At 28.8% G+C, this 13,472-nt stretch overlaps 4 protein-coding genes across 7 annotated transcripts; 2 read left to right on the top strand and 2 right to left on the bottom strand.

Annotated features, from left to right (window-relative positions):
- Positions 1 to 8: 8 nt before the first annotated feature.
- LOC118073584 (relative of woc) lies at positions 9 to 4,214 on the top strand. Of its 3 annotated transcripts, none has more exons than XM_035094167.1 (3): positions 9 to 486; positions 592 to 3,882; positions 4,027 to 4,214. In XM_035094167.1, the coding sequence occupies exons 2-3, from the start codon at positions 603 to 605 to the stop codon at positions 4,131 to 4,133; spliced, it is 3,387 nt and encodes a 1,128-aa protein (XP_034950058.1). In that variant the 5' UTR covers positions 9 to 486; positions 592 to 602; the 3' UTR covers positions 4,134 to 4,214. The 3 variants fall into 3 exon arrangements, with proteins under 3 accessions (XP_034950058.1, XP_034950057.1, XP_034950056.1); XM_035094166.1 differs by having other exon boundaries at positions 571 to 3,882; XM_035094165.1 differs by having other exon boundaries at positions 9 to 3,882.
- A 633-nt stretch (positions 4,215 to 4,847) lies between these two features.
- Oda (Ornithine decarboxylase antizyme) lies at positions 4,848 to 7,179 on the bottom strand (the record flags this gene model as incomplete). The annotated part of the gene is made up of 3 exons (XM_035094171.1): positions 4,848 to 6,311; positions 6,654 to 6,903; positions 7,054 to 7,179. Coding segments are annotated over 3 exons (492 nt in total), but the record flags the coding sequence as incomplete, so codon positions are not given.
- Positions 7,180 to 8,636: 1,457 nt separating this feature from the next.
- Mlc-c (Myosin light chain cytoplasmic) lies at positions 8,637 to 10,103 on the bottom strand. Of its 2 annotated transcripts, XM_035094170.1 has the most exons (4): positions 9,942 to 10,103; positions 9,792 to 9,819; positions 8,950 to 9,255; positions 8,637 to 8,749 (listed from the first exon to the last, which is right to left on the bottom strand). In XM_035094170.1, exons 1-4 carry the CDS (start codon positions 9,942 to 9,944, stop codon positions 8,643 to 8,645), a joined length of 444 nt encoding a protein of 147 aa, XP_034950061.1. In that variant the 5' UTR covers positions 9,945 to 10,103; the 3' UTR covers positions 8,637 to 8,642. The 2 variants fall into 2 exon arrangements, with proteins under 2 accessions (XP_034950061.1, XP_034950060.1); XM_035094169.1 differs by lacking the exons at positions 9,792 to 9,819; positions 9,942 to 10,103 and adding an exon at positions 9,323 to 9,512.
- Positions 10,104 to 10,458: 355 nt separating this feature from the next.
- Positions 10,459 to 13,336, top strand: Chpf (Chondroitin polymerizing factor). Its single transcript, XM_035094168.1, has 3 exons — positions 10,459 to 12,274; positions 12,351 to 12,629; positions 12,702 to 13,336. The coding sequence occupies exons 1-3, from the start codon at positions 10,634 to 10,636 to the stop codon at positions 13,182 to 13,184; spliced, it is 2,403 nt and encodes an 800-aa protein (XP_034950059.1). The 5' UTR covers positions 10,459 to 10,633; the 3' UTR covers positions 13,185 to 13,336.
- The last annotated feature ends 136 nt before the right edge of the window (positions 13,337 to 13,472 follow it).

The following is a 13,472-nucleotide window of genomic DNA, read 5'->3' as shown; positions in this document are numbered from 1 at the left end:
CCGCGTCGCTTTCATCGAATCGTGAGAGTTGTCTGGAATACGCGCGACCATTCCGTATAACCTCTAAACTGCGTTGAAAGAGAATATATATTCAACACTATAACTTTAAATAAATGATCAAAACCACAACTAAAATTCAATCTTTTTGTAATCTTAAAGATTGAAATTATTTAAAATATTATTTATGAGAATTATTCATTTGATTGGTGATTAAACATAACAAAAATATAGAAAATTTTTTTTGATTACATTAGTATACATAGTAAGTACTTTTGGGAGGAGAAAAGTCTGTGGTAATTGTTAATCCAAGAATATTTATTTTTTTATCAGAAATTTTATTTATTATTATTTGTGAACATGAAACCAATATTAAACAAAGAATAAAATTGATGTTTCATACATAACATAAGGACATTATTACAATGATATGGCGGGAAACAAATTTATAAGTTGCATAAAAATCCATTATCATAACCTATAATACATGTAAGACGAATTAAAACTGACATTTTTATGATAAAAATCATAAATATTACTGTGTCGTACTGATTATTATGATTTTTTACAAAGAATAATTTCTTATTGTTGTAGTCAGTGTAAAAATGACAAAAGAAAGATTTATTACAAGATCTATTATAACGACTAGACCAGCAGACATGACCTTAAATTTAGATTGCTCAGATGAGCCATTAAGTGAAGCTCAATTGATTGCAAGATCTAAATTAAAAGAAAATTATGATCGAGTAATAGCAAGTTTGGAAGAAATGAAAAAAGAACACGGTGCTCAATTAATATCTCAAGTTGGTGGAGTGAGCGCCTATCAGTATAAACTGCCTAATGTAACTCCAGCAATTGTTAAGTCTAATCAATTAAGTTTAAGTCAAGCAAAAACTCAACCAATTAAATTGAACGTATTAAATAATTCTAATACAACTCAGGGTAATATACAATTGGTTATGGATTCAAGAACTGCTGTTCTTCTTGGCACTGTTAATCAGCAATCACAATCTGCTGGTAATCAAAGTACAACAACAGTAAATACAGCACAAAAAACAGTTGTAGCAACGACTGAAAACAATCAGCATGGAAGGGTTTTAAAGAGAAGTAAAGTTCTTCCAATTCAACAACCTGAAATTATTGAAGAAGCAATACAACCACCTACTTTAAGAGTTCGAAATAAATTAGCACCACCTCCATCTGTCGTAGTCTCATCGGCCTCAAATAATCCACAAATTTTAACCAATGTTAAATTGCATTCTATTTCAAGACCTGTTCAACAGCATGTAACTAATTTGAAAGTTAGACCCACAGAACAAACAAGTATTGGCGGAATTACGGTTGGTATTAAAAATGCTAAAAATTCAACCGAAGATGATGGTAAGAAAAATCAACCAGATGGAAGAGAGATAGCTCTAAATAAAATAAATGGAACTCGTACTTTTCCTTCTTTGGTTGTTTTCGCTCGTCCAGCTCTTAGTACAAAAAATATTACTACTCAAATTGCATCACAAGAACGTAATGATTTAGATATGAAAGTAAAAAGTGTATTGATGTATTCTGCACAAAGATTTGCCGAATGGTTAATTCAACAAGGACTTGTACGGTCAGAACAATATTGCAACCAACATGGACCGGGTAATATGAGCGTGCAGACCAAACTGAAACTCGCAATGTATAGTGACACAGGAACATTTCCTTATTCTGGTGGATATGTCTGGATATCAAATTGCTGTCCAGAACGGTTTGTTTCAGTATTTTCAGGATCGATTTTTCAAGGAGCACCACATACGCCATCCGTTTTACTTAAGTTAGTATATCACTGGGCTTGTCAGACCAACGTACAAAATATTGTTTCATGGGTTAAGGTTTCGAATGTATACGTAAAAAATTTTTACACCAATTTAAGAAGTATTTGTACAGCAGCTGTATGGGATAAAAGTGATTTAATCGGTGGTAAAGGATGTAATGTTCAAGTAGGAGTAATCAGCCTCGGGACTACATCACACGATGGCAATACGCGTCAAGTTAAAGTTGAAGTTATTGGAATTTTGAATGCAGATACTGGTCAATTAAGATTAAGAGCTTGTGATCCAATTTATGATTCAGATCGTTCATTAAAAAAACGTTTTACTAATATACTCAGTCCACTTCAAGATTGGGTACATAAAGACTCTAGGATTCTTACAGATTTTACAGTTGATAAAGGAACTTTGATAGATATGGGATTTACTAATGTTTTTCAATCTTCATTTTGTGATCTAAATTCTCGAAATAATCGTAGCAACTATCAAATAATGGACTATTTACGTAAAATTGTCCCTCGAATGTTCCAGAATACTTTAAGTCTTTTGAGTAGACAAATGATTCAACAATTTCTTGATGAACTCGTTTGGAGAGAAATGTTCGGATCTACTTCTGCACGTGCATTTAACAATATTATAATTCATATTGCAGAGCAAACGAAATTACGTTCAACTGATTCCTTACTTGATCGTCTAGCAAAAATAGCCGCCAATCCATTTGTCGATTGGTCTTATACGAAAGAAATACATGTAAATCGTTCATCGTATAGTGTTTCTCAACCATCCACTAAAGAAAATACTCAAAGTATTCCAGATTCATCTTCATCTGTTCCTTTACTCACAGTCAATGAAATGCTCCAAATGAAACAGTATCCCAAACGGAAACGAAAAAAAGGAAATTTACCATTAACTCCTGAAGAGCCTGAAGTAAAACGAATCAGTCCAGATTTAAAAGCCAAAGATGATAAAAATGACCGAGTTTCACTCAGTGAATTTTATTACGCTACAGCTGAGGGCAATGCATTATTGGTGGCTAAAGAAGAAAAACGTTCAATTAATTTCAAATGTTTTTTGTGTTGTCATACAATGAAATCAAATACTGACGTAATGCAGCATATGATTAGCCATGTGCCTCCTAGAGTTCCTGATCAATCTGGACCAACATCTAGTAAATCAAATGTGTGTCGATATTGTTGTACACCATTTTCTACTCAACATCAAATGCTGACACACATTGATGAAACTCATAGTTCTTTTGGTAAGGGTGATGGTGTAATGGTTGTTTGTGGCATTTGTGAGCATAAATTTGGAAATGATTCACTTTTAACTAATCATATGTCTTTTGTTCATCTTCCGTCTGAAATGCCATATGTATGTAGCTATTGTGAGTATAGGACATCAAGTCATAAAGATGTTATTGATCACTATTATAAAATTCACGATATGGGAGAATCTCTTCAATGTCCATATTGCTTAAAATTATTTAAGTATAATGACAATGGTCAGCCAAATAGTTCTAATGTTTACGCTTATTTAGTACACATGCAAAGGCATGTAGTCAGACGTGAACAAGGAAGAGGAAATAAATGTCCACGTTGTTGTTTGTGGTTTAATCAAAAAAGTGCTGTGAAAATACATCAACAGAAATATCATCAGTCATGTATAGGTTTCCCACAACTTCAACCGTACGTTACATCTGAGAAAAATATCACCATTTTAAAATCTCAACATCAATTGAAACGTTTAATTGTGAACAGTCCTACACCAGAATCCCTGCCAGTAGATGAATATTTTAGTAAATGGCCTACAGGACCACTAACAATACATGCTTCTGACAGTTTATCTTGTGCAGAATGTGAAGAGGATATTGGACAGCAAGAACATTATCCTGGGGAACAAAAATGTACACAGTGCAGTTATATTACTTGTTGCTGGAGAGCTTTTAAAGAACATCAACAGCAGATTCATAACGAAAGACCGATGACTAGTTTAATTGTTCCATCCCCTCTCGTAAATATTCCACTTGACAAAAAAATGAGTTGCTCTTGTGGATATTCAACTGTTGATGGCGTTTCATTGGGTAATTATTATTAATACATATTTAATTATTTGAATAATATTAACTGTCGATAAATTTTAATATTTAATCATCATAAGAATCAAAGTATTGAATAATTTACCGAAAATCATTAAATAAATAATAAATTATTATATTTGTTTTCAGCGGCACATTTGGTAAAATGTAATAAATCAACTGCATATCCAGTACGTGGGAGTAAAACCACTGGAATGTTAGATAGCTTAGGACTCATGCCGAAAAATGCATTATAACACATTCAAACCCATTATTATGAAATAAAACAAAGGCTGTATTAATTCGTACATTCAAAATTAAATGAATTTTTCTACAATTTTTTTATTTTTCTTCATTTACAAAAGAATGTCTATTTGTCATCTGATTTATTACTATTACTATCGAAATAATGAAAATAAATTTTATTATTTGTGCACATGCATCGTATTGTGTTCTATTAGTAATATCAGGGTAAGGTGGCAGTTTGTTAATAAAAATAAATAATCGATAACTGAATAAACACAACCGTGAAATCATTTTGTATTTTTATTTTATATATATATTTATTTATTTAGCAATCATATAATTCTCCGTATATGAATTATTAATGTGACGTACAGATATTTCACATAATTCAAACGTAAGTATACAGATTTAAGATTGTAAGTAATGTTATATATAATAGTGATAATAATAAGTAATAATAATGATAATAGTAATTATAATAGTTTCGAAATTTCTATATTTCAAAAAATGTTTTACAACAAAAAAAATTAAACAATTTCTTCTATAAGTTCAAAAATTCAATTTCGATGATATCTTTAATACATTAAATTAAGATAGTGTCTGCATCAGTTTAATTTATATAAAATATGCCGCCGATTAATTTTCCAACTAACTACATGAACAATCAAAGTTTCTACTAACATAAAAGTTTTATTTATTGCTTCCTTTTTTTTGTTTTTCTATCGTTTTTTGAAATTTTTTTGTATTTTTTATTATTTTATTCTAAATGTATCTGCGTGAGTCAACACAGAAATCGCATTTATTAATACCTAAATTCTAGTGTTAACCCATTAAAAATTACTCTAATTCAACCTTGAAAACAAATATTACGTTGTTATTATTATTATTATAGATAAAGAAATTGTGATTAAAAGATTATTCAATTAACTTTCCAGTGATAACAATGGCTTTAGAAGTCCAAACAAATAAAATTCAACGTATAATAACATCCATTATCACACACTATGAAAAATATAACTAAGTAAATAGTGATATACTTAAATTCTCAAGAATTCATTTAACAAACCATTAGAAATTACAATGTTGAAGAAGAATACTTTACGTCTAAAAAACTATGCCATTCAAATATAAGAAATTTCTGAAGTTTAACAAAATCATTTCTATAGTTGAATATTTCGGTAAATTTCAACTTAATTATTATAAATGAAATGAGTTATATGTTCCAATGATTTAAGCTTAATCATTAATTTTTCAAAGAGTTAAGAATATTATTTTTATTGAATAAATCTTTTTTCAATTTACTCTGCATAAAACTGATTTTAATAACATTTTTAATATCAAATGTATTTATTTTTTCTGGAAACGACTATTATTGATAATACTTATATAATAATACGAGTGTATTATCAGGTGATGAGTAATTTTCAATGTGCCACGGATTAACAATGAATTTATATATTAATAAACTGTTCCAAATGACTTGGGCGATCTGACACCAGATATACATAGCTTGATGTCCTTACTGATGGTAATTAAGTCGAGAGGCACCGTTGGAATCGCTTAAGCCATTTAAAAATACACAAGTTTTATCTTTTATCTTTCTGCGAGCTTCAATTGAGTCACAATTATTATTTATGTATCATAAGAAGAATTTAATTACGTAAACTTATTATTAAGACCTACGTTTCGCGACTATTTTTTGCCATATCTCATCTTGTTTAAAAATTTTTCATGTTCTAGTCTCTCAAATTGTCTACATTCTATAAAATAATCCAAAAAAAAAATTAAAACTGTAATTAGATAAAAATAGAAAGTTATTTACATGTCGTTATCAATTCTACGAAACTATGAAACCAAATGGAAAGCACCACATGAAAATTATAGCTTACATTCTGTGTTTTAAATTATTATAAGTTACTTCTGATTCGTTTTTCTGATTAAGTGATAAAGTAAAACTTAAGTATCCGTTGTTGTAATAATAATCATTATCATCTTTGATTATATAGTAGGTAAATAATTTAGATTACTTAGAAACTTCACTAATAATGAATTTGAGAGAACACCCAATGACAATTACTCCACAGCATATAGCATATAAAGGTTTCCCGAATCACAATTTGGTGGTACTAAAGAATGATTCGGTGGTAAAACGGTGAATCCCAGGAACATGAAAGTACGGACTAGCATAGCTGAAAAAAATTATATAGTAATTAAAATATAACCTACATTTCATAATAATTATTAAATTATCAAAAGATGCTAGTAATATTTTTCTTCGTTTGTTTATAGCAATAATAAAATAGATTACTCCATTGCGTATGTGCAAATTATTTTGTATGGAAAAAGTTATGATGAGTAAAGAAGAAGTAGATGAAGAGAATAAAATATAGTGGTATAATTGTTTAACAGCCATTGACCTCTATTTCATTTTTCATATATCATTGTAATGTTATTACTTTGGATTGGTGTGAAGGACTTTGTTACGTTGATTATTTTATATAAGATAATTCAAAGCTCATAAAATATCTCACCTCGATCCGCACGATCTTTTCGAATACAAATTACAACGTTTTGGCATTGTAAAGTTTCTTCAGCATATTCAAGTAGCGAAACGAAGCCTTCCTTCGAACCTTCAGGAAGAAGGCAACTAGGAACTCGAATGTAAAGTGTACCACGCCATATTATGGTTTCCCATTCAACGGAAGTTGTTTCTGTTAGATGGAGAGTAAATAATATACGAAGTGATTCGTTAGCTTTGATTGATTTTAATAATTCTTCTTCCTGAAATTTATTAAAATTAATATTATGTGTGTAAAAAACCTAGGTAGAAAACATATACTGTATTATTATAAAAATGGTTGGTAATAAAATATTACGCATTTTATGCGATAAAACAATCGCAAATATAAGATTGATAGCATGATAACATACTGATACAATGTGTGAGCTCACAGAGAGCTGACTCTGCTTAATCCCCACACCGCGGCTCTCTGTGTTGACTGCAGATACAGACAATGCGGCATGGGGCCCATCAGGACCACCACAGAGGCCCCACACCCAGCGTTATGGAATAGTATTGCTGACCATTGTTCTCTTCGAGACTTTCTTCCATAATTTTAGTTGAAGACTCACTGAAAATTCACAAAAAAATAATTTTCTCGAATCATTACTAACTAAACGTTTTATAAAATTTTTTTTACTTGTTTGTAAAAATAAGCGTCAATTAAGGACAATTTTCTGTTTATAAATCATCAATAAGCTATATAAGTGAAAGAAAACAAATGTAAAGTTACTTTAAGAATAAACGTACTGAAAACAGTCATGAATAAATACAAGATGGCGTGTTTGAAGCAAAACGTAGTTACAGATCGAAATTATTTTGAATATAGTTAGACTAAACAGGTTACAGAAATATTTACTTACCAATTACTTGAAATTAAACTTGGCATTATTTCGTCTTTATTACTTTCCCAATTAATTAACGAAAAATTAGAACTTATACTCATACTTTTTTTTTCGTGAAATCTTGGCGACGTTTAAATAACTTTTGACGTTACTTGACTGCACGAAGCACAAAAACAACCTTTGAACACAAGCTAAAATAAAAAATAAAATAATGAATTATATTTAATATTTATCGTTATCAATGCTTAATATTTATTTCGTTATTTTTCTCACTTTCTATTATTGCCTCACGCTCTAGATCAAGTATGCGACTAGAGATGATGAATAAACTGTAGATTTTCATATATTCTTAGCATACCACTACTCTTTTTTTTTTACTACTACGCAGATCTATGTCGATCAAAATGGAGGAGACGTTGATGATTAGTTAATTCTTTTTACTTTTATACATGTGTATATCACAAACACATACATAAAGCTTTTTTATGAACTGCGTGCATTCTATATATCGTATCTGATTAAAAAAGGTTAAAATACTTGTCAGGATATTGGAGCTAAAGCAGTAAATAACTTTGTCTTTTGCGCATGTTGTGTTGGTTCATTTTTCCATTTTTTTCCGTTAAATAAGACTCCTTGAATCATTGACGTCATGCCATGTCATCAAAATCACATGATGAATCATTATTAAGTGAAACGATTTCTGTATAGTAATAAAATAGTCTAGATTTTTTTTATTTATTAACAGGATTTTACATGCAAATATTTTTTATTAGAAATTACAAAAGTAGCTTAATTGGATTGATAGAATAATAAATATAACATTTTTCAATCTTTTAAATATCAATAAAAATTTATCCAATTAAATTAATTAAAATGCCAATGGAAAAAAATTTCATATTTATACTTAACGAGTTTTGCTATAGATTTTTTGTCTTTAATTTTTACATGAAATTTCATTTCTATGCTAAAAACTAAATCACTCACATTTTAGGGAATGAAGTACAATTGCATACAATGGAATAATGTTTTAAATTAAGTAGTATGAACTTCTATGAGGCTTATTGTGCTTCTATATGTATAATTTTAAATGCGCTCATCACTTTTTTTTTTAATTCTTATCCAGACATAATTTGACGGACGAATTCTTCATAATTAATATTTCCTTGTGAGTCTTCATGGCCAGCTAAGAGAAGTTCAACTTCTTCATCACTAAGTTTCTCACCTGTAAATTTTAAAATAAAAAAATATTATCTTATTCACTGTAATACATTTTAAAGTTAAATATTTTATTTTCAATTTAATGAAATTAAAGTTATTAAAACAGTCTAATGTCATTTATCAAGAACACATAAACAGTCTAATTTTAGAAGGTAATTAGATAAAAAACATTATCATTATATTTGATTTGGAATTAATAATTACCGAGTGTAGTGAGCAGGTGTCTCAGTTCAGCTGAAGAAATAATACCATTTCCATCTTTATCGAAATGGCGTAAACCTTCAATAAAATCATCAGCAGTATCAGACGTACGTGATTTACTGATGGTTTGATAGATTGGCAAAAAAACTTCAAAACTAATACGCTCGTCAGGTTTATGCTGATAGGTGAATTTTTTAACGTCTGACTCAGTGGGATTTTGTCCCAAAGCTCTCAATGCATCACCTATTTGTGACACATGAATTTTACCGTCTCCACGACTGTCAAATAATTGAAAAGCTTCTTGAAACTCTAAAAAAAATCAAATATTAGCATTTCACAATTTACTCCACTAAAATAAAAATGTAAAACGATATACCCTCAACAGAAGAAAGCATTCGATTAGTAATTTCTTGATAATATATTCCATACATTATATCAAAATTTAAGAACAAAAAAGAAACAAAGTTAAGAAATAAATCAAAATCAGTAAATTTTTCAAATAAGCAAAACAACTGATTAGTTTACTTGAGAAGTAGTGTTTTCAAAAGTTCAACGTCAACTAAAAGCAACGCTGTTTAAATTTTAAAAAAAAACACACACTCTTTGAAGGTATTAAATAAAACAGTGGATACATTTACTAAGACCAAGATGTTGCTAAATTTCTACCTATAAAAGGTTATCCTCAGTACGTGAAATGATTAAAAAAGAGGGGTTTAGTTCAATAACGATGCTCTTAAAATGGTAAAAATGGTATTCTTGACCTCAATAACATACTGATGAAAGTTAAAACACCATCTGATTTTATTCAATTCTACTTGCAGTTTATTTTGAATTTGTTCACTCACCTGCCAATTGATCCTCCGAGTATGATACCTGAAAATAGTTAATTTTTATATAGTGATTTGTAATTATTATTCATTGCAGTATATTAATAAGTAGTGTTCACATGTGTGTAATTTTTGAAAGTTTATTAAAAAATAATTAAATTACTTTACCATATTTGTAACTGTTTTGGAATATTTTCCTTAAAATGCAGATGGTTTTGGTTATTTTAAAGGAATGATGATAACAATAAATGCCAAAATAGTAAAAAAAACTGTTTTCAGGAGTTTCAGAAAGTTGACACACACGGGCGTTGACGATTATGCTATAGTCAATTAATTCTACATTTTAGAAGTTAGACTTTCAGCAGTGGCTCGCTCTAAATAAAACAGAATGAGGTTTCTTCGAAAAAGAAAAATGGAATAATATTTTATATCTAAAAGAATAAATTAACAATTAAGAATTTTTATGCAATAAAACAAAGTTGAGAACATTCTTGCATGTAATAGTATCTTAAGTATTTTTTTTAATGAATTATCATCTTCTGTCAGAGTTGGAGGCTTAGCAGTGTTCATACAGAGAGAAGTCCTCTCTGGTTCATATCTTCAGCGGAAATAGTCGTAGAGGTTATATTATCAGGAATGAATGTGAACTTTATCTCTCTTCTCTCTCTCTCTTTCTCTCGTCTTCTTCTCTGTCTATAATGTATACATTGTAACCTTTCAGGGGATTTCATTACGCGACTATATCATGAGCATTTATTTAATTTGAGCCATCATGTGGCATTCAACTAGTTTATCAATAAAGTAAAATTTTGAAAAGTTTAATTAATAGTTAATTGTGAAAATAATATATTATTTCAACTATGAGGAATTTATCAAAAATATACTGTGCTTATCGCCGTAATAACGGATTTATAATTGGTATGTTGATAGGATTATGTGTGAGCTTATTATTTTATCGGATAACTAATTTTCAAGAAGATTTTAATAATATTGAATCCTCTTGGTATAAATTTTCACTAACGACAAATGATCAACCAAGCACAGTTGATGAGTATGCTCCAAAAATTAATATTAATCTTAAACCAAATCAATTGGAAAAAAATTTAAAGGCTTTTATAAGGCCAAGATATTACTATACAGAATTAGGAATTAGAGAAAAATTATTCGTTGGAGTGCTAACATCTTCAGAATATCTTCATAGTCGAGGAGTAGCATTTAATAAAACAATTGGCCGTATGATAGAAAAAATACGATATTTCATTAGTGTTAATGAAGGATCAAAAAAACCAAATGTATCTCTTTCTGGAATTGTTGGTTTCACTGATACTCGTTCAATTCTCAAACCATTTCATGTAATTAAATATATTACTGACAATTATTTGGAGGATTATGATTATTATTTTATTGTTAAAGACACTAGCTACATTAATGCTCGTAATTTATTAGATTTTGTTGACAGTACCAGTGCTAACAAAGATATTTATGTAGGATCATCCATAGAGTCTGACTATTGTTCATTAGAAGGTGGAATACTAATTAGTAATTCAATTTTACAAAAATTGAAAAAAAATCTAGACTGGTGTGTTAATAACATTTATTCTGAATCAGATGATATAAATTTAGGCCGTTGTATTACACACACGACTAAAATGTCATGTCAGAATCAGGTTGAAGGTAAAAATTTTCATTCTGAAAAATTGCCTTTAGATTTTGATTTTTATGAAAATTTTTCAAATTTCCTAAGAGAGCATGAAAATGTAAATAAGGCCATATCAATATTTCCCATACCAAATTATAAGATTGTATATTATTTGAATGCATATTTTGCTGCAATTAATTTACGAAATACTGATAAAGCTATAGAAGGAATAAGAAAGGAAATTTTATCTACTATACATTTGGAACCAGCACACTATAGAAAATATGATGACAGTGGTGATAAAAATATTTTTTATAGTATTTATGGCAATAAAAATGAGAACATTCATAAAAATAATTTGACTTCATGGCCAATTGGTAATGGACCTGGAAATAAAGCTCCTGGAAGATTTGATTTATTACGTTGGAATTATTTTAATGAAACGCACATATTACTGCCTACTGACTTTGAAAATACCAAAGAATTAATTGGAAGTCAACGTTTTGATGTACATCGAATAATTGAAATTACAAAAAGAAAACTCATAAAAGAATATGAACATGAATTGAAATTCGATCGATTGATTAATGGATACATTAAGTTCGATGCTTCAAGAGGAATGGATTATATTTTAGACTTGAGTCTAATTAACACAAAAATTGGGAAAAAAATAACTAAACGATTTGAAGTATCAAAGCCTTTAGGGAAGGTTAAACTACTCCCAGTGCCTTATGTTACAGAAAATACAAGAGTAAATATGATTTTAATTGTTACTTCATGGAAGACTGATCAAGTTATGGAATTTATAGAAAATTATACAAATATTTGTCTGGAAAAGAACGACAAAACTACACTTATGTTGGTGAGTTATTATTTATAGACACTGAATAATTATAAACTTTTTTTCAATTTCTTCATATAATTTTATTACTTTTTAGGTATTTTTATATAATGCTAATTCTCCTTCAAAAGGAGATGATGATATTTATAAAAAAGTAAAGCTTCGAGTATTAAGTTTAACAGAAAAGTATAAAAAAGAGCAATCGAAAATTGCCTGGCTTTCAGTGCAGTTACCTCCTAGTCTAACTTCAATTGAAGAATCTGATCCAATATTAAGAATAGCTATTGCAGATCTAATTGTTAAAAAATTTTCATCAGAAAGTTTGATATTGTTTGTTCAAACTCATATGGAACTTAAAACAGAATATTTAAATCGAGTAAGTAAAAATATTATTTTTTTATCCTTTTTTTCTCTGTATCTAGGTATACAATTTTTTTTCTTTTACCAGGTTAGAATGAATACAATAAGTCAATGGCAAATATTCAGTCCAATTCCATTTAGTACATTTCATCCTGACATTATTTCTTTAGACAATCCCAAGTCTACGAAAGTAGACTTGACTCATCATCATGGCCGCTATGATAATTTAAATTACGAAAGTATTTCATTTTATTTAAAAGATTATCGAGCAGTTAGAAAACAAAGTGCCAAAGAGATTCCCATAATAAATACGGATAAAGATTTACCGGATATAATAAAAATATCAAAAAATAATTTTGTTGAGTCAATATTTGAACTTTTTGTAATTTATAGTGATTTACACGTCTTCAGAGCGGTAGAACCAGCTTTGAAAATATATTATAATAAACAAAACTGTTCTGGAATGCTTAGCGAAACAGCAAAAAGTAGTTGTTACAGTCAAATGAATTTGCAGCTTGGTCATAGAGGACAATTAGCTAAACTTATACAAGAATACAGTAGAATAAGATGAAATTTTTGAATTTTTATGGTTGTTGCTGTTTCATTTTTCACAAAATATGAACAAAGTAGTATTATTAATTAATTATGTTATAATCTTTATATAAAAATTATGAAGTAAAAATATTTTATTACCATAATTGTATTCAATTGTACATTAGTTACGAGAACTATCAATAAATTTAAAGATTTTTTTAATTTGTTTAAATTAAACTTATTTTTTTAAAGAAGCTGGAAAAATAAATTAGCTATTTACGATTTTTGATGATTTTTTACTTGGCAAGAAATTTCTACATTCGTA

Source organism: Chelonus insularis, unplaced genomic scaffold (assembly GCF_013357705.1).
Source record: "Chelonus insularis isolate UGA/USDA-ARS -01 unplaced genomic scaffold, ASM1335770v1 scaffold_362_pilon, whole genome shotgun sequence".
NCBI lineage: Eukaryota > Metazoa > Arthropoda > Insecta > Hymenoptera > Braconidae > Chelonus > Chelonus insularis.
The sequence above is the reverse complement of the archived record's forward strand: the minus strand, read 5'-3'. Positions and strand labels throughout refer to the sequence as shown.

Excerpts from the sequence above, each read along its gene's own strand:
- Mlc-c (XM_035094169.1), bottom strand. The coding sequence starts at position 9,377 with ATGTATGGAATATATTATCAAGAAATTACTAATCGAATGCTTTCTTCT. Across the intron at positions 9,256-9,322 it reads AATGCTTTCTTCTGTTGAGG|AGTTTCAAGAAGCTTTTCAA; the intron begins GTATATCGTTTT and ends GATTTTTTTTAG. Across the intron at positions 8,750-8,949 it reads ACACCTGCTCACTACACTCG|GTGAGAAACTTAGTGATGAA; the intron begins GTAATTATTAAT and ends TAAAATTTACAG.
- Chpf (XM_035094168.1), top strand. The coding sequence starts at position 10,634 with ATGAGGAATTTATCAAAAATATACTGTGCTTATCGCCGTAATAACGGA. Across the intron at positions 12,275-12,350 it reads ACAAAACTACACTTATGTTG|GTATTTTTATATAATGCTAA; the intron begins GTGAGTTATTAT and ends ATTACTTTTTAG. Across the intron at positions 12,630-12,701 it reads AAACAGAATATTTAAATCGA|GTTAGAATGAATACAATAAG; the intron begins GTAAGTAAAAAT and ends TTCTTTTACCAG.
- LOC118073584 (XM_035094167.1), top strand. The coding sequence starts at position 603 with ATGACAAAAGAAAGATTTATTACAAGATCTATTATAACGACTAGACCA. Across the intron at positions 3,883-4,026 it reads TGTTGATGGCGTTTCATTGG|CGGCACATTTGGTAAAATGT; the intron begins GTAATTATTATT and ends ATTTGTTTTCAG.